At 40.7% G+C, this 26,271-nt stretch overlaps 1 protein-coding gene across 3 annotated transcripts in view; it reads right to left on the bottom strand.

Annotated features, from left to right (window-relative positions):
- CenB1A (Centaurin beta 1A) overlaps positions 1 to 26,271 on the bottom strand; it is a 48,563-nt gene continuing 22,292 nt past the window's right edge. For 2 of the 3 annotated variants that reach the window (XM_076177407.1, XM_076177408.1), the window contains 11 exons: positions 22,147 to 22,249; positions 21,548 to 21,778; positions 20,298 to 20,404; positions 18,816 to 19,014; positions 18,448 to 18,568; positions 17,530 to 17,642; positions 15,836 to 15,993; positions 11,550 to 11,713; positions 11,002 to 11,115; positions 8,888 to 8,994; positions 1 to 7,303 (listed from right to left, as the gene is read on the bottom strand). In XM_076177407.1, coding sequence (XP_076033522.1) covers positions 7,174 to 7,303; positions 8,888 to 8,994; positions 11,002 to 11,115; positions 11,550 to 11,713; positions 15,836 to 15,993; positions 17,530 to 17,642; positions 18,448 to 18,568; positions 18,816 to 19,014; positions 20,298 to 20,404; positions 21,548 to 21,778; positions 22,147 to 22,249 — 1,547 coding nt within the window. In that variant the 3' untranslated portion in view covers positions 1 to 7,173. Of the gene's footprint in view, positions 7,304 to 8,887; positions 8,995 to 11,001; positions 11,116 to 11,549; positions 11,714 to 11,747; positions 15,078 to 15,835; positions 15,994 to 17,529; positions 17,643 to 18,447; positions 18,569 to 18,815; positions 19,015 to 20,297; positions 20,405 to 21,547; positions 21,779 to 22,146; positions 22,250 to 26,271 lie in introns of those variants that run through there. The other variant, XM_076177409.1, reaches the window with a different exon arrangement.

Genomic DNA, 26,271 nt, shown 5'->3' with positions numbered 1-26,271 from the left:
TTTTCTTTTTTTCTCCGACTTAATGATGCTCCCTCATCCCAAGCTAAGAGATTTCCAGTCAATTTGATCCATTCCTATAACTGAATATGACCACCACAATCGTGTCATCATTTCCTTTTCTTTCTTTTTATGAGGTAGACCCAATCTTGCCTTACACAGTTTGTGTCCTAACACACACTGGAAATCAATTTGACTGCTGTCCTTTGTATTCTCTCAATCTCGTTTATATTTTCATTTTGTATAGGGACATCGCTGCTGCACTTTACATTTTCAATACTATTTTTCAATAGTTTTCCATCCAAGTTATGAAAACAAACCCTTATGTTCATCAACAGCCTGTATGTTTTGCCCACATTCATTATGTGCTAGTTAAGTAACCAATTATTCATGATCCTTAATATCAGATCTTTCTCTTCTTCCATTTTCGTAAATGTTCTACTTCCCATTGAACAAGTCATTGACAATCTCTTCGTATTTTTGCCTACCTCTGGTCTTTTGTAGTTCGGTGTTAAAAGTTCACTTTCCACAACTGCCTTTAGACATACTTTCTATCTAGGCTTTTTTTTTTTTTGTAGAGTAATGAGGTATTTGAAGCTTTCCAAGAAATCAACATTTCTCTCCAAATGTATATATGATCTGAACTATTTCATAAATTCAGTAAATAAGAGCCTGGATGTCGGTCCTGGTCCACAATATTGAGTCCATGCAATCTCACTTCCTTATGCAGTGATGCAAGGGAGAAAACCATGACCTCAACCGACTCCACAAGAAGTAAGGCATCATCAGCCACGACAAGGTCAGAGACTGTAGTGTTCCTAATGGATGCTACACAATGACTATGATTGAGAACTCTTCAAGTACACATTGAAAAGTGTCAAGAATGAGGATGCAACCTTGTTCCACTCCTGAATTATCAGAAAAGAAGTACTCTGTCCCAGAGTAAAATCCAGATCAGTAATCCTTGCAAGATGCCCAAGGATCTGCAAAAGATCCCAGAGCACCCAATCATGTGCAGTCAAAAGTCTTCTTGAAATCAACATAGGATGCAAGCAACCCCTGATGAAACTCATGTCCATGCTCCACAAGAACACGAGCTAAGGTCCAATCACTTGTTGGCTTGCCGGTTGTAAACCATAGATCAGGCTTCTGAAACTTTAGCAGATATGATGAGAGTATCTTTAGGGCTTGATAAGCAAGTCTAAGGTCATTTGAGTAAAAGCAGCAACAACTGCAACAGCACTATAGGTGAGAGGCCAAACTCTGTGTTTGGCCTCTCTACTAAGGTCATTTGGATTGAAATGGCCCTGGACATCTTCAGTGACTCCTCTGACATACCTCTCCCTGTCCATCCTCATGATATCACTAGTCTTCTGTTTTACTCCTGTATATATCCAGATCCCAAGCCAATCTGGCAGCAAAGTTCATTTCTATATTCTTCAGTGTCTCGCAAGACACCACACCACTCCTCCACTTTAAATGCACTCCTTGCTGGCTTTCAGAAGATTTTCATGTTTGCAGGCATCCTATAGTTTCTCAGTCTTCAATGGTCCCAATCATTTCAAATTTATTAGAGATGGCTACAATATACTCCTGGTTACACGCATCATCACCTAAACTTCTCCTGATGAAATCCATGTGAATTTCATCTCAGGATTCTCCTGAACTTTATATGCAGTCTGAGTGCAGTAACCACAAGTCTAGGATCAGTCCCTAAGTAATCAGCCCTCTGGTAAATCCTGCAGTTCTGTATGATCCTCCAATTAGTGCAAACAAGTGTGTCATTGATCTCCTTTAACACTTCCAGAATTGCTGTACAAAGTCCATTTGGGTGTTTTTTGTTATCTCAACCAAGGAACCAACAATCCTCAACCTCATGGCCTTTGCAAAATTCAAGAGAGAACTGTTTTTGTTCCTGGTTTTTAAGCCATGGAAACCAATACATATTTCACAGCTAACTTTGTTCTGCATATATCTACAGATGTTAACTAATTGTTGCCTTAAGCTTCATCAACCAGAAACCTGCAGCCTTAGAGTGGCTGGCATTGGTCCTCAGTCTGTATTGTATCAATGTGGGATTGTTGCTACGTCACTGGCTGGAAGTAGTGGGAGGGTCATTGGTTGTCAGCTCTCTGGATATGAAATGGTAGAAGATATATGAATGAAGTTGACATATCTTCCTGTCTGGAGACTAAATGTCAGACCCTGTACGTACAGGTACCCATCATTGGTCCCCTGCAGTGATGTCAGCCTCTATGGGTTGTACTTCTAAATGATGGTAAGAATTCGACAACTCCCTGATGTCCATCTTGTAGATCCCTGTAGTGACCCCCAAGAGCTAAGCATGATCAACGAAAAAAAAGAAACATGACCTTACATAAACATCTTCTATCTTGTACATCACATATAAGTTTAATTAAATACAAACCTTTACAAAGAATAAGCTCCAAACTTTGTATCATAATGAGTGACTGATTAAGCTTGGGGGAAAAAATGAGTAAAACTAACTTGTCTTCAAAGAAACAATGAAACACTAGCACTACTGAAGCAACTAGTCTGTCATTAATCAATATACAAGAAAAGGTCTACAGTAACTATATATCAATTAATATCAAGGAAACTTTCTGTACAATAACTCGTTCCAGTATTAGTTTAGTTGCTCCCTTTCTACCGAGAAAACAAAATAACCATTTAAACTTTTCCCTTGAGTACCAAATGCACAAAATATATGAATAAGCAACATTGATTGTGAAGAGCTTGTACCAGCCAAGCAGGTAAAACTACTTCAACTCCATCTACTGGCACCTACAACTTCACATGATAAAATAAATAAAACTCTAGACTCTAGAGGAACTAAGTTCCACACAGAACAAACAGTAAAACAGCCAAGAGCAAAAAAAGGCACAGATTACGTGGATGTGTAACCTTACATCCTCACACCGTACATCTCTGACTCAGCAAAGATGACTTGCATGTGAGAGCAAAACACTACACAGTATATCATAAGAACTCTATGTGTATTTTCTACAGAAGCCTCACCTCACCATAACTATACAATACTGAAGACAGCATCTATACTGTACATGAATAACCATATTTCCACTTCTTTGTGGCTTTGCTAATAGCTATACAGTAAATATTGACTACAAAAATGAAAGCAGAGTATGCTAAAACAGATCTTCCACCTGGAGAGTAACATCATTTATAGACAAATATTATCAATATATTCTAGCATCCCTGTCCATACTTAAATATATCTTTCCACTATAAAGAGATATAAAGTATAAAGGAGAATCTAGCATATAAAAATTACAAAAAAAGTTTCATGAGCATTATGGGTATCTAATAATTCAAATTTATATGTGATAAAGTATGATAATCTTAAAAATGACTTACCATTGTAGTTGATACTTCATATCATAGTATTACAGCAACATTTTTCGTCCACAACAAACAATACTGTCAAGCTCACTCAGTATTACAAGATATATCCAAACCAGTCCCACCCCCTACCCTTTTGAGTCACGTGGAAGCTCTTACAGATCGATGTCCAGTAACATACGAGGAACAGTCAGGAATCACCTGTTGTGTTTTGATTGGAGGTGATACAGCCTCAATTTGACATACGGGGTCACGATTCATCTTTGGTCTAAATCAGAAGGCAGCTTTTACAAAGAATATCACTTGATAGCACATGGAAATGCTTCTTTGTGCAATGTAGTCAAAGTTCTCCTTTTCTACAAACCCCATCTGCATCTACCAAACCCATGGGCAACTTTAAACCAAAATAAATGAGCATATAAATGCTTGTGTAATCATAAAATGGTTTACTGCTGCATTAGCATCAGATCAGGGTTTGGTGTCATATGTACACTCCATATATTGCAGGTAAATTAAGAATTTTGTCCGCTTTTTCCAAGACCTAACAGGAAACCCTGATTTCAGTGGAAAGTTCTGAACGAGCTCGCCCTTCTTCCGCTGAACAATCTTTCAGCACATTAGCACAAAAATAGCAATTGACATTTCCTTGTTGCTTCCATTGCCTCCAAATAATCCCAAGTTAACCTATCCCTTGTAAAAATAATTTCAATACAATGAAGTGCAACTTAAGTGTTGCACACGACACAGATGTATTTCCCTAGATGTATTTACTTAATTGCAGCGAATGTGCAGCATAAGATCGGTTGGGTATGATAAAGGCACTACACAAACTATATGAAAGACAGCAAATTTTTATATTGGGAAAAGACTAGCCTAAGACTTTTATACTGATCAGATTTCTTCACGAAACAATAGATCATCCGTCAGCAAATAAATTAAAAAATAAAGTCTAAAAGTATACATGCTCTTCTCAGTAGGAATTACCTAATGTTCAGAATCATAAACCTTCATTAGGACCAACTCAAAATAATCCCTGATCAGGGATCTGACTGCAGATCTGTTCTCCAGACTCCACCATCACCCATAGAATAATGGGATTACACTCTATAAAATGCATATTCTCATACAAATGAGATACCATACATTTCAATGGGCAAGTACTTCAGCGATGACTACATAAAGTAGAAGTAGCCATCAAAGTAGCTGTCAGCAAGCTTGTACAACATAAATTTAAGTACATAACCTCTGAATACTTTTTTCTAACGTGTGCATGTAATAATAACCATATACACTATTTTCCGACCATTTCTTCCCCTGTAAAGAGGATGCCTTAAAAATATTTACTGTCAAACCTCCCAAAAGTCTATAAATGCAATACATTTGACAGGATATAACATTCTCCTAGATACTAAGAAATTGAGAGGATGGGGGTTACTGGGTATCTGGTGCAGCCAAACTATCCTGCCTATATGGTCAACTACCCTTACAAACATTAAAACTCGAGTTTGGAATCTGTATGTGATTTAGTAACCATGCTTCCTTTTAAGCACAAGTTACTATGCATGGAGTAACGAAATATGTCAAAGTAAGGAAAGAGAGGACTCACAAACAGAGAGGTACACATGAGACTGGGAGAAAGAGAAGAACAGGTCAACCTGAGTGGATGGGGCAATCAATCAATCCAGTGTCCCTGGTCTCTCTTGTTGAAGACCTGCATGAAATATTATGACAATGGATTAAAGTAGCTATCCTTGAAGAGTGCCTGAATAAATGCTAGGAGTGGGATCATCAAGGGATAGAAAAAATTAAAGACAAGTGGATGGCATGAATAAAATTGTAATTAAAAGTTTGTGGTCAGGACATTAAACATGCAAAAAATGTATGCAGGTGACAGATCAAGTCTGAATACTGACCGACTATGGTGGTGACCTATGAGGGGTGCAGCTGAATGATATGGCAGAACTGGTGGAGAAACGAGGTGACTGGAGCGAAAGTGGTAATAATGCTTTTTCTAACGAGGTTATCCACTTTATTTTGCAGGTGCCAGCAAACTACACAAGGTGAGAGAGTCATAATCCATGTATCCGATTTTTACTCGCTTCTTCACATAGCTTCCTCCTGACCCCAGGGAGTGGATGGAAGACCAATTCTTGCTATGGCCAAGTTAGCTAAATGATACAAGCTGTTGCTCCCTTGGTCAATGCTCGAGTATGAACCTCCATTGAACCTTAGCACCACAATCATATTATGCCTAAATTAAGTCTATGTATATGAAATACACAAGGTGCAGGAAATCAAATTAGTCAAGGGGGAGGCAAACGTTTGGATCATCTGGAAATGAAAGGAAAACATTGATTACAATAGGACCGAGTCTTAGGAAGAGGAAGCTGAGAGAGGGAGACGAAAGGCAAAAGAAAATGATGAACTACCTTGAGAGATTGACAAAAAGTCAACAGGTACAAAGGTGCAAGAACAACTGCACATTGGTGAAAGATGACAATGTGTGTGGTGGTGGTGAGGATGCTCTATGTCCTTGGGCTATTGTTTACGAACCTTTTCAGAAAGGCACTTTCGTTGGATGCATGACATGCACCACATCTGAGAAAGGCTGGAATAGAAATAGTGCAGAGGGAAAGTGAGATTGTTCAATGTGTACCTATAGGAAACAAGTATCCCATGTATAGTCCCGCTATACAAGGGAAAGGAAGACAAGTATGAATGTAGTAGTTTTAGAGGGATCGATCTATTAAGTGCAGCTTTGCAGTGTGCACTTGATGAAATTCTTAGTAAAGAAAAAGTGAATGGTACATTCGCTTACGTGGACAACATAACTGTGTGCAGTGAAACAGAAGAGGAGCGTGACCAGAATTTATCGACGTTCTTGAAGGTGGCTGAGAAGACTCTAAACCGCAGCATGTTCGACTTCAAAGTCAGAGCCATAAACTTCCTCGGGTATTCAGTAAAAGATGGAGAGATTAAACCTGACCCAGAACACTTACAGTCCCTGTGGAATCTCCCACCTCCTAAGGATATGGCTTCCTTACGCAAAGCAATGGGATTGGTTGCACATTACTCATGATGGATGCCTAACTTTTCAAGAAAAATACTCCTTCACATGCTGAGGGTTTTCCATAACCCTCCCTCCTTGTCCCCTCATGCAGAAAATAAAGAAGATGGGGGCCACATCAAAATATCATCCATACAAAACCACTCTCCACTCAACCACAGAAATAGAAACAGTCCTACATGTATGTATGACAACAAAACAATGTTTCTTCCTAGATAGATCTATGGGAGGACCCAAGTACTTTTCTTTAGATATTTTGTTGAGACCCACAGGAACCAGAGTCATGGAACATTTTTTTATGATCGAGGATTAATCTTCACTTAACGAGGATTCCTTAGTCACTTTAAATTCCTACTATCCCACTCTTCTGTTATCCTTGTTCCTTCATGACCCCATGATTCTACTTCATTATTCCTTGGCACCCTGTCATGTCGGAAAAGAATACTGCTAATGTGCTCTATGTGTTACTAAAGATGATGAAACTTGGCAGATCACAGAGACGAGGGACCTATCATTTCGTATCTTTCTCTATCAAAACGTCGACAGAAGTACACATTGACTAGGTCACCCTCGAATAAGGATGACTGAGGCCCCAGTATGTGTTGTATATAAATTACTATGCAATTTTTTTGCAATTGAAATGTATGGTTCTCGAGTACACATTCAGAAATTTGCCCCTTGATCAGATCTTCTAATGTATCTCATTTGCACTGATAATATGTAAGATTTTATGCATCTTTGTTGCGTTTATGGTTACAGCTATGAACAAACTTAGCTTCCATGTCCCTGATGACTGCATTTAGCATACTCTCCTCTCCACTGTCTGGGATGTGTTCGCTCAAGCTGGCCACACGGAGTCTGGGAAAAAAAATCTCTATTAAAGCATATGCTTATTAATGAACATATACATACATACATAAACATACATAAATACAACTAGATAAATACATATACCAAAGGCTCTTTTCCCCCTTACACGAGAGGTAGCCAAAAGACAAAGGCATAGAAACCACTCCCACCCATTCCATCCCCTACATACTCCACTCCACTCCCCTCTACCCCCTTCCCTCCCTCTTATCTTGGCACCTCCTGGATGACAGGTCATCCCTGCATCCTGTCCACTGCCCTGGGTCAGAAGCAGTGTTGAAAGGCTGTTTCATTAATTTGGCAACCCCCACTCTCCATCCCCTCATGCAGAAATTTTTCTTCCAACTCTAGATAATTCGTTTTGCACCAAAATGGTTAAATAAATATAAACAAACAGGAAGAAAATAATGGATAATTAGTCAATCCATCATCCTTGGTCTCTCTTGCAGAAGACCTACAGCCTACAGGAAACTGGCAACAGCCCTCGGGTGGGACTACAAGTCACTTTGGGAAGATATTTCGTGAACTGGGGGCAACGGACAATGCAACAAGATATTTTAAGGTACGACTGGTTAATGCAAACATAAATCTAAACTTTTCTTCAGGTTTTTCAATGGTAAATTGAGCCTCTTGGCTGACAGTGGATGAAAGATTTTATGCATGGGCAACCAACACAGGTTGAAGTAATGAAGAGAAGTTTCCAATAGTTTTCACTACATAAAATCGTTTAGTACAGGGAAGCTAAGTACTACAGTCAGTAATGTCAAACTGTATGCAACATAACACGAAACACTATATAGAATAGCCCTGGCCACAGATTCAAACTGCCCATGCTGAAACTACACCACACAGAGGTCACAGAATACTTCATACATTAATGCCCCACATGAACAATCACCAGACAACAACACAGTACATCTTTCCTCAGTGAATTATGCACTGGTCTTCAGCAAGAGAGACTAGGAGCATAGGACAGATGGACTGACTGACAGGTTTTCTTAACCATGGGTGCTGAAATAAATCTGAGAGGGTGCTCGAAAACTCTGCTCCTTGTAGTAATGTGACAAATATAGCCCTTGTAATCAGGTATTAGTGGGTGCCAGACTGCTTCAACCTTACTACAGGAGGTGCAGATGTTGGAAAAGGTCAAGTTACACTCCCCGATAAAATGACACAATGCTATTCTTCTTTTTATTGTATATTAAAACAGGGCAATGGACAGACTATTAAAACATTTCTAATACTTAACATAAACATTAACTGCTCCCCTTACCTGTAGATGCAGTAACTAAATGTTAACAAGACAAAATACATATATACACAAAAGGCTTTTTCCCCCTTACAAGGGAGGTAGCCCAAAAACAAAGGCATAAAAACCACTCCCATCCCCACATACTCCACTCCCATCCATCCCTTTCCCTCCCTCTTATCTTGGCTCCTCCTGGATGATGCATCATCCCTGCATCTCGTCCACTGCCCTGGATCAGAAGCAGTGTCACAAGACACATGACATCTACATTCACAAATAACTAATAATTAACACTATCTAAACAAAGAACTAATTTCTAAACTCACATTGTAACAACATCAGGTTCATTACTCTCGACTGCAAGGTCCACTGCCTTCCGCCCGTGTCGGTCTTCCAGATTGGAGTCAACACGATGTTTCAGCAATAGACACACCTAATAATAATGAAAATGCAAACAATACACTATAAAACAGAGCATTATTGTTTCTATCATATCACTTATGTACATTTACGCTAATAAGAACACGGGTACGTGTGTTCACCTATGCAAAGTAGACCACTTGGAAAAAGAAACTAATGAAGCAGAGCGCTTTCGTATATTACATCTTCAGTACAAAGATGCATGTACATATATACATGTACATATATACTTACATGTATACATACACATGTACATATACACTTGCACAGTTTGGTTTCAGATCTGGAAGGTCGTGTTTGTCAAACCTTTTAAGCTTTTACTCGAGAGTGATGCTAGAGAGAGGGGTTGGGTGGACTGCCTGTACCTGGACCTAGAGAAGTCATTTGATAAAGTACCTCACAATCGACTTACGTGGAAATTGGAGCATGTTGGAGGACTGAGAGGCAAACTATTAGAATGGGTTAAAGACTTTTCGAAGGAGAGATACATGCAGACAGTAGTAAAGGAAAAGATGTCAAACTGGAGAGCAGAAAAGAGTGGAGTTCCACAAGGTTCAGTGCTTGCACCAAAAATGTTTCTTGTCTATGTTAATGACATGATAAAAGGAACAACAAGCTATGCCAACATGTTTGCAGATGATGCAAAAATTATGGGAAAACTGAAAAATGAGGACAGTAGAATACTGCAAAAATATCTAGATACTATTTTTTGCATGGAGCCAAGAATGGGAAATGAAGTTCAATACCAAAAAATACAAAGTACTGGAAATGGGCAATAGCAGCAGAAGGCCATCCTAAAACTATTTCTCAGGAAATGAACATATTACGAAAGCAAACAAGAAGAAAGACTTGGGAGTCTTGATAAAAGACAACCTGTCACCTGACAGACATATCAGCAGGATTGTAGGAGAGACATATGGACTACGACAGAAGATTAAAGTGGCTTTCCATTACACAGATGAGGAAATGATGAAAAAACTCATCGAAACCCTGATACATCCAAGACTGGAATATGCATCAGTAGTATGGTCTTCACACAGAGTGAAGGATATAAGCAAGATTGAGAGAATACAATGGGCAGCAACCAAACTGGTCCCCAGCCTGGCAAATAAACCATACGAGTCTAGACTAAAGGTGCTGGGTCTACCAATTGAAAGGTTGAAAAGAAAGAGGCAACATGATTACAGTTTCCAGGTCACTAAAGGGGATAGATTGCACTGATAGATCTCCTGATGGGAGGGCTTTAAGAGGCCATGGGAGTAAATTAAGACACACATGTCAAAAGTATGTGAAAAAATACATTTTCCACACAGATGTATAAATATGTGCAATTGCTTAGGGGGTGATATAGCCCAAGCTCAAACAATACACGAGTTCAAATCTAAATATGATTATTGGAAATCAAAGATATGGATTAAGTTGAAAATTGTACACAAATTTGAGTCTAGTTATGTTAAAAAAAATTAGGAGAATTGGAGACAGGACCCAAAGAGCATTGCTTCTTTCCTGTATACTACAATTAGGTAAATACATACATATACCAACAGCTTTTTCCCCCTTACAAGGGAGGTAGCCAAATACAAAGGCATAAAATCCACCTCCACCCATTCCATCCCCACATATTCCACTCCCATTCACCCCTCTCCCTCCCTCTTATCTTGGCTCCTCCCGGATGAGATACCCCTGCAATTAGGTAAATACACACACATACATATATACTTACACATACCAATATTTTGATCCATCTTATTTGCATCTCTTTCCATACCGACCCTCCATCTATCCAACCTCACAACCTCCACCATAATTCTTAAATTCGTCATCTCAAACAAGTTTAGGTTCTTCCTTTCTGCCTCCTTTCAATTTCAAGTCTGCTCCACACAGTGCCACAGACATAATCACTTTCATTCAGTCTTCTCTATGTTCACACAATAGATAACTATGCTGATAAAAATGAAGCATCTTCATCTTCAAGAGTATCTAGAAACCAGTGTCTTCACGTGTCATCTGCTCTCCATACCTGTGCAACGTGAGCTCGTTTAGTTGCTAAGTGAAGTGGGGTCTGTCCTGCCGTATCCTGCACATTAGGTCGACAACCATTGATGAGTAAGTATTCCACGGCCATCTGAGAACCCTGTATAATGAAAAATCAGGTCACTGTAAAATAAATCAAAATAATAATGATTGAGGATTCAGTTGAGCACCACAAATTCCCTCTATTGGCTAGGACGGTGCCCCTTACAGAAGACTTGGTAGTATGGAATTTAATATTACGATTATAATTTAAAAAAAAAATTAATTACAAATTGAAAATAATAATTATAATTCTTTGTAAATTTTCCAATAATACTAGAGAAACTTCATATCATGACATTGATCAATCTTACTTAACCTGTATGCTAATTCAATTGCACCTACTCATGCTTAGCTAATTGTAGACAATTCTGGACATCCCCTGAACTTTTTCAACAGCAAAAGCTGGAGAAGGCCGATATTTTCCCAAGAAGGACAAGATTAGGAGCACAATGTGGGGAAAAGAAACACAAGGAACACGGTGTAAAAACTTACACTGATGACTGCCTGGTGTATGGCAGTACGTCCACCCCCGTTAGGATTCTGCCAGTTCTTGTCTGCGCCGAGAGCCAAGGCATGTGCCATGACAGGTATGTTGTGTTGCTCAGCTGCTCGGAACAGAAGCAACTCGGGGCTTAAGACTTCAAGAGGTTCTTTGACTGTAAGATGCAATTGAAGCTTACAATTACATGTTATTTGGAAATTCATTAACAAAAGTGGATGGTGAAAAGGATCTCTGTGTAATTATTAGTAATGATCTCAAATCATTTACATTTCTGCCTAAGAGAAAACAAACAAGATTCTAGGACCAATTGCATGATCTTTTGATTTTAAAAGTCCATCTGTCATTAATAAGCTAAATCACTAGTTTGTCCATATTTGGAATATGATGTTTCCATATGGTCATTGAATCTCATTAAAGACATTGACAGATTGGAAAAAGTACAACGGCAAGCCACAAAAGAGGTTCTAAATATCTGAAATAAATCATATGAAAATTGACTAAAACATATGAATCTATTTTCCCTAAAAAAAAAAAAAGAAAAAAAAAAACTCAGGGGTGATTCGATACAGGTCTTTAAGATTTTAGAGGGAACTGATAACATCAAAAGTGACTAGACTTTTACAATTAATGCGAATCAGACAAGAAATAATGGTCTCAAACTGTCAGGAAGTTTATCTAATTTGGAAGTGGGTAGAAACAACTTCACCAACCATGTAGTAAATGAATGGAATAAACTTCCTGCAGAAGCAATGCAATGTAGTAGAGTTTGAAGTTTTAAAATTCATTTAGATAAACACCTAAGCAAAATGCAGTAATGCCTGCCATCTATTTAATTTTATTCATCTCATTGCTAGGGTAGGAGACAAACCAATAGAAGCAGTTGGGAAGTGTGGAGTTTCAGGAAAAAATTGTAGTGGAGAAATGATGGAGATGTATCTAGAGAGTTGATGATAACAAATAGTGTTTAGGAAGAAAGTCAAGCATAAGTACACATGGGAGAGGATGGTGGATGGAAGGGTGGTAGATAGGGCTTTAATGGACTATATAGTGGTAACCAGGAGAAGAGTAGGAAGAGTTTTGGATGTACATGTTCTAAGGAGAAAGAGTGGGGGAATATCAGATCATTTTTTGGTAAAAGGTAAGTTTAGAGTGGAGGAGAGGTGGAGAAAGAAGGTAGGGAGGTACTTAGAGTAAACTGCTTAAATGAGAAAAAAAAGGTGGAGTGCAAGGAGAAGCTGAGAGAAGAGTGGAAGGGAGTGAAGGATAGAGTAGAACTAGAAGTGGAGGTGGAATGAGGATGTTTCAAGGAGGGAGTCACAAGGTGCGCAAAGATGGTGTGTGGAACAAGGAGGACGTGACAAAATAGAAGGAAGGGTAGTGAGTGGTGGAGCAAAGAAAGTTACAGAAGAGAAGAAACAAGCATTCACAGATTGGTTGCAAAATAGGACAAGAGAATCATATAAGAGGTACAAAGAAAAGAGTAGTGCAAGATACAGGAGTCAAAAAGGAGAGTAGATGTGAAATGGGGGGAAAATATGACAAAAAATTTAAAGTAATAAAAAGATGTTTTGGAATGAAATTAAGAGAGGAAGAGGCAAATCAAGAAGAGAAGAAAAGGTAAACGGTGCAGACAGTGAGATGATAATGAACGAGATGGCAGTAAGAGGAAGGTAGGCAGAATATTTTAGGGAGTTGCTAAATGTGAAGGAGAATAGGGAGGGAAAGATAGTTGCAGTGGGAAGCCTAAGAAAATGACCGTGATGAGTGAGGAAAATGAAGGAGAAATAAGGAAAGATGAGGTGAAAGCAGTTATTAAAATGATGACAGCAGGTAAGGTACCTGGGTTAGATGGGTGTCATTAGGAGTTTCTAAAAAGGGGAGGTACAGTGATGGTGAACTGGCTGGTGAGGTTGTTTAATGTCTGTTAAAAGAAAGTAGAGTGCCAGAGGACTGGAGGAGTGCCTGTATAGTTCCACTTTACAAGGGAAAAGGGGACAAGAGTGAGTGTACTATTTTCACAGGGATCAGTTTGTTGAGTGTAGTTGGGAAGGCTTATGGGAGAGTTTTGACTGAGAGAATTAGGAGAGCAGAGGGAGTAATTGGTGAGGAACAGTGTGGATTTAGGACAGGTAGGGGTTTTGTGGATCAGATTTTTGTGGTAAGGCATATATGTGGGAATGCTTTGGGAAAAGGCAAGGATATTTTTGGACCTTTCTGGATTTTGAAAAAGGTTTATGACAGTAGACAAGAAGGCACTGTGGGAGGTAATGCAGGTACATGAGATAGGAGGAAAGATGTTAAGAGCAGTCAAGAGTTTTGACAACAGTAGTAGAGCCTGAGTTTGAATTAGAAATGGAGTGAGTAGTTTGAGGTAAAGACAGGACTTTGCAAGGGATGCATCATGTCACCATAGCTGTTCAACTTGTACATGGATAGGGTGGTGGTAAATGCAAGGGTAATGGGCCCGGGATTGGAGATAGTTAAAGAAAATGGAGAAAAGTTGGAGATAAGCCAATCATTGTTAGCTGGTGACACTGCAGTTGTAGCAGCATCAGAGGAGGGATTAAAGAAGTTGGTAACAGAGTTTGGGAAGGTGTGCAAAAGAAGTTGTTAAAGATGAATGTGGGTAAAAATAAAGTGATGAGATGTACAAGGGGAGGGGAGTTGATGACAGCAAATTGGGAGTATTAAGAGAGAGTAATTGGAGGAAGTGGATAGCTTTAGATAATTAGGGGTGAATGTGGTGAGACGGGGAGGAGTAGAGATGGAGGTAGAATGTAAATTGAGAGAAGTAAATGCCTTGGGGCATTAAAAAGTGTCATGAGAAATAGGCACTTGAGAATGAATGCTAAGAGGAGATTGTATGAAGGGGTGATTGTGCTGACAGCACTGTATAGGGCAGACATGGAACATAAGAGAGAAAGGAAGAGCTTAAATGTGTTTGAGATGAAATGCCTGAGAGGTATGGTAGGGGTTACTAGGCTGGACAGAGTGAGAAATGAGGTGAGGAGGAGAGCAGAGGTGGAAAGGGAGTCGGGAGATAAGGCCGATGAAGGAATATTGGGATGGTTTGGACATATGGAAACAGTGAGTGAAGATTAGTAAAAGAGGTGTGGATGGCAGAGCTGAAGGGAGTCTTAATATGATGACCTTGTCTGCATCACCCTTGTTAAAACCCTTGATCCACTTGAACACCTCTACTATATCACCCCACACTCTACATCTTTCCAGAGTGCTGTTGTTGTTGTCGTTCCCTAGACTGTCTGTCCGAGCAGTCCCGTCTCCCCAAGGAATGCCACAGTCAAAACTGGGTTTTCCCACAAATCCTTTATAGAGTGTATGTTGTGTTGTTTGCATGCATGATTGTGTATAATGCAGTCTTCCATTATGTGTTGTATGGTATGGGGTGAAGTGTTACATCCTGGGCAGCTGTTCACAATGTGGTCATCCAGCCTCTTCTGGTAGCTTAGAAGTGCTGGGTGGTGGCCGCACCGCAGTCTGGCCAGTTGGACTCTGTCCTTTCGTGAGAGAGAGGATTCAGAAGGGTGGATATCAGGGGGTCTGGCATGCAGCAGTGTGGTCTTTCAGTGTGTTCATGGAGCGGTGAGTGATATGTTTATGAATATGTTTCCGGAGGCTGATATTTGGTGCTAAAGCCTGACCTCGTATGGTAAATTCTGAGCCCATGTTTCATTTTGGACATTCTCCTCTGTAATGATTCTAGTGAATTGATATCCATTCAATAAGATGGTGACCAAAAGTGTACTGCATAGTCAAGCATGGGCCTAATGTCAGATAGAGTTTGATACATCCACACTTTTATTCATAATGGTCCTGGCAATAAAACCTAATGCTCTGTTAGCTCTATTTCTGGTGCTAATACACCATTTACTGAATTTAAAGTCAGGACTCACTAGAACTCCCAAATCTCTCTCGCATTCAGTTTTCTTATGACTACAAGACTGTCTGCTCAGCCATTTTATTCATAACAGCCCTAACAATGAAACCTAATATTCTGTTAGCTCTATTTCTGGCACTAATACACTGTTTCCTGAATTTAAGGTCAGGACTCACTAGAACTCCCAAATTTCTCTCACACTTAGTTTTCTTAAGACTACAAGACTGTCTGCTAGGCCAGGTATTATAGGGAATAACAACAACAATAACATCAACTCAAGACATCATCATCATCAGTATTCTACAGCCATATGTAAAAAATTCTCAACCTTATGGTGCTCTATGAACATGTATCAGAAGTGAGAGATGAAGAACTTACCAGGTTCTTCCTCTTCCTCTTCTCCTTCAGTAGAATTATCATCACTTATGAGCTGAATTTCAGATGCAACTTTTTCTGTATCTTTACTGGTTAAGTCTTCTCCCATCAGCAGTACACTATCTTCACCAGAACTATCACAAACTTCCATATTCTCCTGGCTAAACACAGAAAAAGTAAATAGATAAATAAATAAATTAAAATAACAAACAACACAGCAGTACAGTCAGACCTCGCCCAACACAAGTGCCAGGTTCCTTAGCCCACTGTGCAGGACAAAATTAATGTTGGGCAAATAACAGGTCTTATGGGAAAAAATAGGTTCAGTTCCCAAACCCTCTCCAGACACTGGCGCATAACACGACCCAGTAGGCTATTCAAATCGTGCTATCATGAAGCATGGTCATGTTCAGCAAATGCCGAGATATTTTACCTTTTCACTTAAACGTGAATTTCGGGCATGATAAAGTTGTGTTAGGAGAGGTCTGACAGTGTATATACCTTACTTGATCTATCTGTCTATATACCAAGAGCTTTTTCCCCCTTATAAGGAAGGTAGCCAAGTCAAAGTCATGTGCCCATTCCCACCCATTCCACTCCCCTCCACCACCCTTTCCACCCCATCCCCCATCTCAACTCCTCATGGATGATGGGCCCTACATCCACCACATTCTGCCCTGGGTCAAACACAATACAGCAAGACACAGTATATCCACAACAAGGCTGATTCACTTAATAGGCAACCCCCCTCCGTCCCCTCAAGCAGAAAAAAAGATGGGGAGAAATCCATTTGGGCTGCATCAAAATATCATTCACACATAAGCACCCCCTACCCACTTCCTCCCCTTCCTTCCTTTCCTTGCATAACAGTATCATCCATATTCAGCCATTCTCCACTCATCCCTATCTCTTGCCTTCTCCCTTCTTTGCTCAGCAGACATTCCCCTCTTGCTCAATGCCACCTTCACCCCATCCATCCATCTCATTCTCAGTTGTCCCTTAAAGTTCACTCCCGCCACCTCTCCCTTCCACACCTCTTTTACTTATCTTTCATCACTCATTCTTTCCATGTGTCCAAACCATCCCAATAATCTTTCATTAGCTCTATCTGCCACCTTTTCCACTCCAGTTCTCCTCCTCACCTCATTTCTCACTCTATTCAACTTAGTAACCCCTACCATACTTCTCAGGCATTTCACCTCAAACACATTTAAATTTTTCATCTCTGCTTTTTTTAAATTCCAAGTCTCTGTCCCCATACAATGCCGTTGGCACAATCGCCCCTTCAAACAATCTCCTCTTTGCATCCATTCCCAATTGCCTATTCATCATAACATTTTTCAATCCCCTAAGCCTTTTACTTGCTTCTCTCAATCTACAATTTACCTCCACCTCCATTCCTCCCTTTCCAGCCACATGCGACCCCAAATACCTAAAGCTATCCACTTCCTCCAGCCTCTCTCCTTTTAGACTTACTTCCACCTCACTACCATCCTCCACCTTTGTAAATCTCATCACTTTGCTTTTATCCACACTTCAACTTTCTCCTATTGCTTTCAACCCATCAACTTTCTCCTACCTTATTAGAGAACATGTATATAGTACTTGCAATATTATTAGGAACAATTAAAAATCTGTGGGAAATAATAAAAAATAATTACAGAGCTTCTTTTTCTTTTTCTTTATTTTTTTTTTACCTCTGACTTGAAGATGGTGTTGAGGATTTCCTTGCATTGCGAATTCTTTCATGGCTCTGTGGCCGTCTGCGTCTCCGTGGTACACTCCAAGTACGATGAAAGACATGTCGAGTCTGTGAAAACCAAAACCTTCACTGCATCTTCTAGAACGCAATACTTCAATACAGAATGTCAACATGGTTTAGAATTCTATTTTATCTAAAGACAGAAGTCTATCTTGCTGAGATAGTTTTCTCCCTGTCACCCATTGTCAAAGCCCATCAACACCCTCACCTCCACCTGGATATACAGCACATTTGAGGAAGCTCAAAAGGGAACGCTTAGGAAAAGACCTGAAAAAAGAACAGCTTTCCGCACAGAGTGGTGGATGTATGGAAGAAACTAGACGAAAGTATGCAAAAACCATACACAAATTTAACCCCTTCCATACGGTGCCGCACACGTAGGCGTCATGGGGAGCGAGTGTATTCGCGAGGCTGCCATATCGGCGTCTTGATTATATTTATTGTAGTCGCCCCTACATAATGACATTCTTTCTAATTCTTTTGTAATCGCATTTTCTATGGTTATCAAAATTCACGGGTGAAGAGAGAACGATCGATATAAGCGGTGACTATATTTTATGATGCGAGTATTATTACGACACGTCGTACGGCTGGCATTGGTTGCTGCCACCGAGATCTAAGTCCATGACGCCTACGTGTGCGGCACCGTATGGAAGGGGTTAAGATCAATTTAGACACTGCGAGATACAGAGATGGGACACAATGAGCATAGCTCCCCTTCCTGTAAGATACTAGGTAAACAAACACACACACACACATCGAACACGTGATTCAATACCACGGTGAATCACACACACACACACACACACACACATGCAAACACATTTTGATAAACAAAATTTATTACACGTACATCAGATTCTTCACTTGGTTCTTTGGCAGAAATGCAATTCAAATCACTAGAACCCTTTGGTAGTTTCTTCACAAAAAGTCTTTTGACATATTTGCTCTTGATCCATTCCTCTCGTACTGACCTAATCAGAGAAAAGTAAATTCAAATTACACAACAGCAGTTAAAGGCATTTTGTTTACCATTACTGATACTGACATCTTATATGCCAGAATCCTAAAGTTATTCTACCTATAATCACAAAAAGAAAAAGAGCAACAATTTTAAAAGTCAACTATTGCTTTTCTTTCAAAATACTCTTAAACACAAATACATCATAAAATCTAGGACCCAAAATATAATGTCTAGATAGTCAAAAATGTGTAAAGTACCTTTCACAATCAGGTGTTGCTTTCTTAATAGTGAGCTGCTTTTCTGTGTTCTGATCAAGGCTGGCCAAGTACACTTTGTTGATGGTGCTGTTCCCCAGCTCAATCATGACCTTAATCACCTCCTTCTCCCAGGCATCAAGGGTGAGTGACCGTACTTTGGAGTAGTGCACGCCCAAGCTTCTATGAATTCCAGAACATTCTGAAAAATACGAAAAAATGTACATATATATCCAGGATAGTGACCATAATGAGATCCCCCCCACACAGGCAAAAGAAAAGATACATACATAAACCAAAGTCAGAAGGCAAAATTCCATTCCCATCCATTCCACCCCAATTCACCGCCCATCCCTCACTCCCTCCTATCTTGGCTCCTCCTGGATGACGGGTCATCCCTGCATCTTGCTCATTGCTCTGGGTCAGAAGCAATGCAGCAAGACACAACACATCCACAGCAAGGCCCCTTCATTTAACCGGAAACCCCCCATCTCCCTCCCCTCATGTAGTAACATTAAAGATGGGGAGAAATCCCTTTTGGCCGTGTCAAAATATCATTCACACATACCAGTCCCTGACCTCCCCTATCCCCTACCCACTCCCTTCCTTGCATCACAGCATTATCCATACACAATCACTCTATTCAACCTAGTAACCCCTACCATAATTTTCAGGCATCTTCCTACCTTATGTTCCACGTCTCTGCCCTAACAGTACTGTCGGCACAATCACTCCTTTATACGAATTCCTCTTAGCATTAATTCCCAAATATCTATTTCTCATTACACTTTAATCCCCCTAGGCACTTTCTTGGTTTGGATACATGGAAAGAACAAGTGAAGAAAGATTAATAAAAGAGGTGTGGAAGGCAGAGGTGGAGGGAGTAAACTTGAAGGGATGTCCAAGGATGAGATGGATGGATGCAGGAGGGGAATGTCTGTTGAACAAGGAAGGGAGAAGGCAGGGATAGGGGCAAGTGGAGGATAGCTGTGTATGGATGATACTACGATGCAAGGAAGGAAGTGGGTGCAGGATGGGGGGCTGAGTAGAATGTGATTATGTATGATATTTTGATACAGCCCGAAGGGATTTCTCCCTGTCTTCTCTTTTTCTGCATAAGGAGACTGAGAGAAGGGGTCACGGACTAAGTGAAGCTGCCTTGCTGTGGATGTGCTGTGTTTTGATGTATTGCTTCTGACCTAGGGCAGTGGGTAGGACACAGGGATGACCTATTATCCATGAGGAGCTAAGATGAGAGGGAGGAAAGGATGGTGGATGGGAATGGAATGGGTGGGAGTGGGTACTTGGCTTTTGACTTTGCTACCTCACTTATGAGTAGGAAAAAAGCCCTTGGTATACAGACAGAAAATTACAGATAAATTTCTATCCTGTAAAAGTAACTATAATTAGGGTTATAACATTGCAAACCACATGATCTAACAATTCCTCTGACAAGAGACAAAGTTAAATACAACGTATATTTACCAATGCAGAGAGTTATTCCTAAGTTGATGGAAGCCCAGCGGGGATCAGGAGAACTACAATCACAACATTTCTCGTTGCCAGGGATCTTCAGGATCTCCTGCCATAATCTGTCAACAAACAATACACAAATAAACAAATAAATACATACATATACCAATGGTTTTTTTCCCCTTTGCATGGGAGGTAGCCAAAAACAAAGGCATAAAATCCATTCCCATCCACCCCCACCCTCTCTCTTTTCTTGGCTCCTCCTGGATGATGGGTCATCCCTGGGTCACAAGATATGCAGCAAGATACAGTACATTCACAGCAAGTCAGCTTCATTTAACCAGCAACCCCCTTCTCCGTCCCCTTGTAAATAAAAAGAGAAGATGTGGAGAAATCACTTTGGGCTGCATCAAAATACCATTCACACACCCCATCCCCCACCCACTCCCTTCCATGCATCACACCATTATCCATACACAATCATTCTCCACTCACCCATGTCTTCTGTCTTCTCCCTTCCTTCCTTCCTTCCTCTTTCCCAATACCCATTTTACCCCATCCATCCATCTCATCCTTGGTTGCCCCATCATGCTTACTCCTCTCACCTCTGCCTTCCACACCTCTTTTACTAGTCTTTATTCACTCATTCTTTCCATGTGTCCAAACCATCCCAAGACTCTTTCATCAACCCTATCTCCCAGCTCCCTTTCCACCCCTGCTCTCCTCCTCACCTCCTCATTTCTCACTCTATCCAGCCTAGTAACCTCTACCATACTACTCAGGCATTTCATCTTAAAATACATTTAAACTCTTCTCTTATGTTCCATGTTTCTGCCCCATACGGTGTTGTCGGAAGTTAGTGATGGAGTTTGAGGTGTGCAAAATAAGGAAGCTGAAGATAAATACGAGTAAAAGGTGATGATATATATACAAGGGGTGAGGATGGCAGCAAATTGGAAGTATCAAGGGAGAGAGACTGGAGCAAGTGGATAACTTAAGATACTTGGGAGGTAAATGTGGGGGGAAAGAGTTGAATGAAGGTTGAGGTAGAATGTAAATTGAGAGGAGCAAGTAAATGCCTTGGTGGATTAAAAAGTGTAATGAGAAATAGACATTTGGGAATGAATGTTAAGAGGAGATTGTATGAAGGGGTGATTGTGCCTACAGTACAGTATGGGGCAGAAACAAACAAGTAAACAAATAAATACCCTGTTTAATTCTTTTAGAATCTTTGTTCTATTAGACTACAACACTACACTTACTGCATTCTGCAATTGCTCTTGTTGGCCTCTGGTGTAGAGATGGGAGTGAGAGATGGCGATTGGCTGCTGGGAGAGCCTTTGATAACTGTGAGCATGTTGTTGTCTGAGTCGTGCTGGTTGAGGTCCGGAGGGTCATGGAAGGAACTCTGCAGTGCTGCTCCAATGCCCCGCTGGAGGGCATCAATCCAAGCATGATACATCTCCTCACTGTCCGCCTGTAACATGTGGCATCTGGACGACACCAAAACAAGGACTTTAATTAGAAGAAAAAAAAGTCCTACAAAATAATAATCATAAAATAAAATAAAACACATAAAGAGAGAGAGAGAGAGAGAGAGAGAGAGAGAGAGAGAGAGAGAGAGAGAGAGAGAGAATGTGTGTGTGTAGGGGAGGAGGAAGAGGAGGAAGAGGAAGAAGAAGAGGAGGCAGAGGAGGAGGAGGAAGAGGAGAAGGAAGAGGAGGAGGAAGAGGAGGAGGAGGAGAAATAGAAGAGGGAGGAGGAGGAGGAGGAGGAGGAGGAGGAGGAGAAAAATAAGAAAAAGAGGAAGAAGAATAGCAACAACAATAACAAATTACTTTAATTCAGAATGACCACTCACTTCATCGGTGAAACGACCTCAAAGCAGAAACGTCGGTCAATCTCAAAGGCCTCCTTGACGGTGCAGAGCCTCAAGTCCTCTTCCATGATCGTCACCTCTTTGCCTGCGAGCAGAAACAAAGTCATAACCCTAAATTCCTGCCGTCAACACTACCGTCTCCTTAACCCTTTTACCCTGAAACAATGGGGGTTTCCCTAGTCTGAATAAAAATGTTTGACAAAAGCCGAAATGAATACACAAGAATAATCTCCGTCATCCTGTGGATTTCCGAGGCATTATCCACTTTCATACCATTCCCCTCGTCATTTTCTTTACCTCTGACGGCACCTCCTCCCTATGGATGGACTGATCCGTCATAAAATATAATAACCGTTTGGACCAATGATGAGGACCTGAGTGTGGTGATCCTGCACTACCATCACTTGTTGGTCCCCATTTTTGGTCCCTCGGAGAGTGATAGTAGCAGGTTGAGTGAAGAGTGAGAGGCTACAGGATTAGTATTTTATTGGCAATAACCAACACTTTTATCCTTAAACACAACATCACACTTGAGGTGGAGTCATAGAGGTGGTCAAGGAGTGATTCAAAGAGAGTGGCAGAACGGATGGATATTAAAAGTTGAAAGCCGTCAGCAATATCTTTTATTATTATTATCATTATTATTATTATTATTATTATTATTATTATTATTATAATTTTTTTTTTTTTTTTGAGTCAGGGAGGATCAGTCAGTCGAGTGTGGTCGGCAAGGCATATAGTGTGGACGTTAGAGGAGATGGAGAGGGGACAAACAGAATTAATGGAAAAGAGCATTAGGAGAGGAGACCATGCATAGATCAAGTGTTCATATCAAGACAGGTATGGGGGAAATATTTGGCAAAAGCTGTATTTTAGAATTCCATGGATTTGAAGAAGGCATATGATCATAAGGCTGATGGAGAGGGTATGTGGACTGTGTAGGAGATGTATGGAAGAGAGGGAAGTCTGCTGACTGTGGTCAACAGTTTTAACTTTAGTGGAACATATACGAGGGTCAGGAACGGAAGGAATGAATAGCCTAAGGTGACCGTGTGGCTACATCTACTTCATGTGATGTCGCCTTGGTTGTCCAATGTGTAGGTGGATGGGATGGCAAAGGAAATTAACGCTAAAGTGTTTTGCAGAACTCTGGAGATGTGGGAAGTGAACAAGTTGCTGTCTCAGGACAATACTATGATTGTTGCCAATCCTGAGGTGAGTCAAGCAGTTTGTGACTGAGTCTGGAGGGGCAGGTGGGAGGAGAAACTGGAGAATGAATGTGGGCAAAGTCAAAATAATGAAATGTACAAAATTTTATGCAGCCCGAAGGGATTTCTCCCAGTCTTCTCCTTTTATGCATGAGGGGGACGAAGAGGGGGGTTACCGAATTTATGAAGCGGCCTTGTGCTGTGTCTTGCAACACTGCTTCTGACCCAGGGCAGTGGACAGGATGCAGGGATGACCCGTCATCCAGGAGGTGCCAAGATAGGAGGGAGGGAGGAGGGTGGAGGGGAGTGGAATATATGGGAAATGAAATGGGTGGGAGTGGTTTCTATGCCTTTTTCTTTTTGGCTACCCCCCATGTAAGGGGGAAAAAGCCTTTGGTATATATATGTATATACAACAACAAGAAGACATGATGACAGTGGCATCTTGAATGTGAAGGGTTAAAGACTGGAGGAAGTCAAGAGTTAGTTTCTGTGACCATATGTGGCACTGAATGGAGAATTGGTTGTGGAATTAATTATTGAGTAAAGGAAGCAAGTAAGTGTCTGGATGGAATGAAGTGTTATGAGAAACAGGTATTCAGAAATGAATGGAGAAAAAAAAATTGTATGGAGTGATTGTATATATGGCACTATACACAGCAGAGACTTGGAATGTAAGGGAGGTAGAAAGGATTTTTTTTTATGTTTTTAAATTGATAAGCAATTTGGAAGTGAGTGTAGGAGAGAGACTGGAGGAAGTGGATAGCTTTAGATACTTCGAGGCACATGTGGCAGGAAAGGGAGGAGTGGAGGTAGAGGTAGATTGTAGATTGAGAGAAGCAAGTAAATGCCTTGAGGGATTAAAAAGTGTCATGCAAAATAGACATTTGGGAATGGATGCTAAGAGGAGATTGCATGAAGAGGTGATTGTGCCAACAGTACTGTATAGGGCAGAAACATGGAACATAAGAGAGGAAGAGAGGAAGAGAGGAAAAGTTTCAATGTGTCTGCAATGAAATGTCTGAGAAGTATAGTAGGGGTTATTAGGCTGGATAGAGTGAGAAACAAGGTGAGGAGGAGAGCAGGAATGGAAAAGGAATTGGGAGATAGGGTTCATGAAAGAGTATTGGGGTGGTTTGGACATGTGGAAAGAATGAAGAAATATTAGTAAAAGAAGTGTGGAAGGCAGAGATGGATGGAGTGAACAGGAGGGGGCATTGAGAAAGAGGGGGTGTCTGTTGAGGAAGTAAGGGAGAAGACAGGGGTGAGTGGAGAATGGTTGTGTATGGATGATGCTGTGATGCATGGAAGGGAGTGGGTGGGGGATGGGGAATTTAGGGAGTGGTTACATGCGAATAATATTTGACGCAGCCTGGAGGGATTTTTCACCATTTCTTTTTCTCCATGAGGGGACGAAGAGGGGGGTGCCAATTAAATGAAGTGGCCTTGCTGTGGATGTGCTGTGTCTCACTGCATTGCTTCTGACCCAAGGCAATGGGCAAGATACAAGGATAACTTGTCATCCAGGAGGAGCCAAGAAAAGAGAAAGGGAGGATGGGTGATGAATGGGAGTGGAATGGGTGGGGATGAAATGGGTGGGAGTGGAATTATGCCTTTTGACTTTGGCTACCTCACTTGCAAGGGGGAAAAAACCCTTGGTATATGTATGTATGAGATGATTTGTTTGAGAAGAATGTGGGGCCATCACCCCACCCCCACCCTCACTGCCCAGGACAGAAGCATTGCACCAAGACAGTACATTCACAAAGACCTAAGATAAATGGGAAACAAATTGGTGATGGATGGGTATTAGTAAGAAGCTGGTAAAGGTAGAAAAGGTAGATGGAGGGGTAGATGATGAGAATTTCATTTTACGAATTGGATGTTTGGTAAATAATAGCCGCAAAGGAGTTGCACAATCTTGCTCCTTGTCTAAAGTTTATAAACAACTGATAGGGACTAGATTTTATTGCTGTATAATGCTGATGTAACAATATGTAAACTAAGCCAGTCATGCATCGATATTGTGATTGCTTGAGTAAGCAGTATTGCTTAACCTCTTCAGTACGGGCCTTAAATCTCGCGGGCAGCAGCCGATGCCAGCCGTACGACGTTAAGACATTTGTAACAGTCTTTCTGATCGGAGAAAGGGTGGAGGAGAAAATTTTATTGGTTCACAGGAGAAAAGTCACATCCATAGGGGAGGCACTTAGATGTAAGAATAAAGATCATTGGACTGAGGAAGCTGTGATGTTGGTGCAAAGTGGCTTAGTGAGTAAATTGAGGATTCCTGTGGGGAGTCCCATGGTGTAAATTGACATTTTAAGTGTAATATTATTTGGGAAGAAAAGGAAACTTTTACCTCTGTTTAATCAACCCTCATAAAGAAACATTACCTACTTCCTAAAGAAAGATATGGTGAATGACATTCTTACATAAGACAGTGATGAAAAGAAAGTTGAAAGCGAAAAAAGAAATACAAAACCATAGAAGAGAACAGTAACAATGGAATTAAACTGTAGTTACTACAGTGGTAACAGAGGTGATGGTAGTAACAGTATTAGATAGATGCATGCCTTAGCTGGCTACTCCGTTATAACAATTAAGCCTTGGTGTGTAGACAGCTGGTGTTTGAGAAATGCATCACAAGAATGTGCATGAAGAGAAATATGGTGGCAAGGCAGACAATTTGGGTGCAAAGAGAGCCACTGGATAAGGTAAATCAACAGGTGAAGTGATTTGAGAGAATAAGTGTGGAAAGCTCAGGTGGATGGAGTGAGCTCAAGAGGAAGACCAAGAATGAGGTGGAAGGACACAGTGAACAAGACTTTAGAATGTCTTTTGAGCAAGGAAGAGAGGGTGCAAATGACAGGATTGAAAGGAGGAGATTGTGAATGAA

This window comes from Oratosquilla oratoria, chromosome 40 (assembly GCF_046742065.1).
Source record: "Oratosquilla oratoria isolate Oo_2021 chromosome 40, ASM4674206v1, whole genome shotgun sequence".
In the NCBI taxonomy this organism is placed as follows: Eukaryota; Metazoa; Arthropoda; class Malacostraca; order Stomatopoda; family Squillidae; genus Oratosquilla; species Oratosquilla oratoria.
The sequence above is the reverse complement of the archived record's forward strand: the minus strand, read 5'-3'. Positions and strand labels throughout refer to the sequence as shown.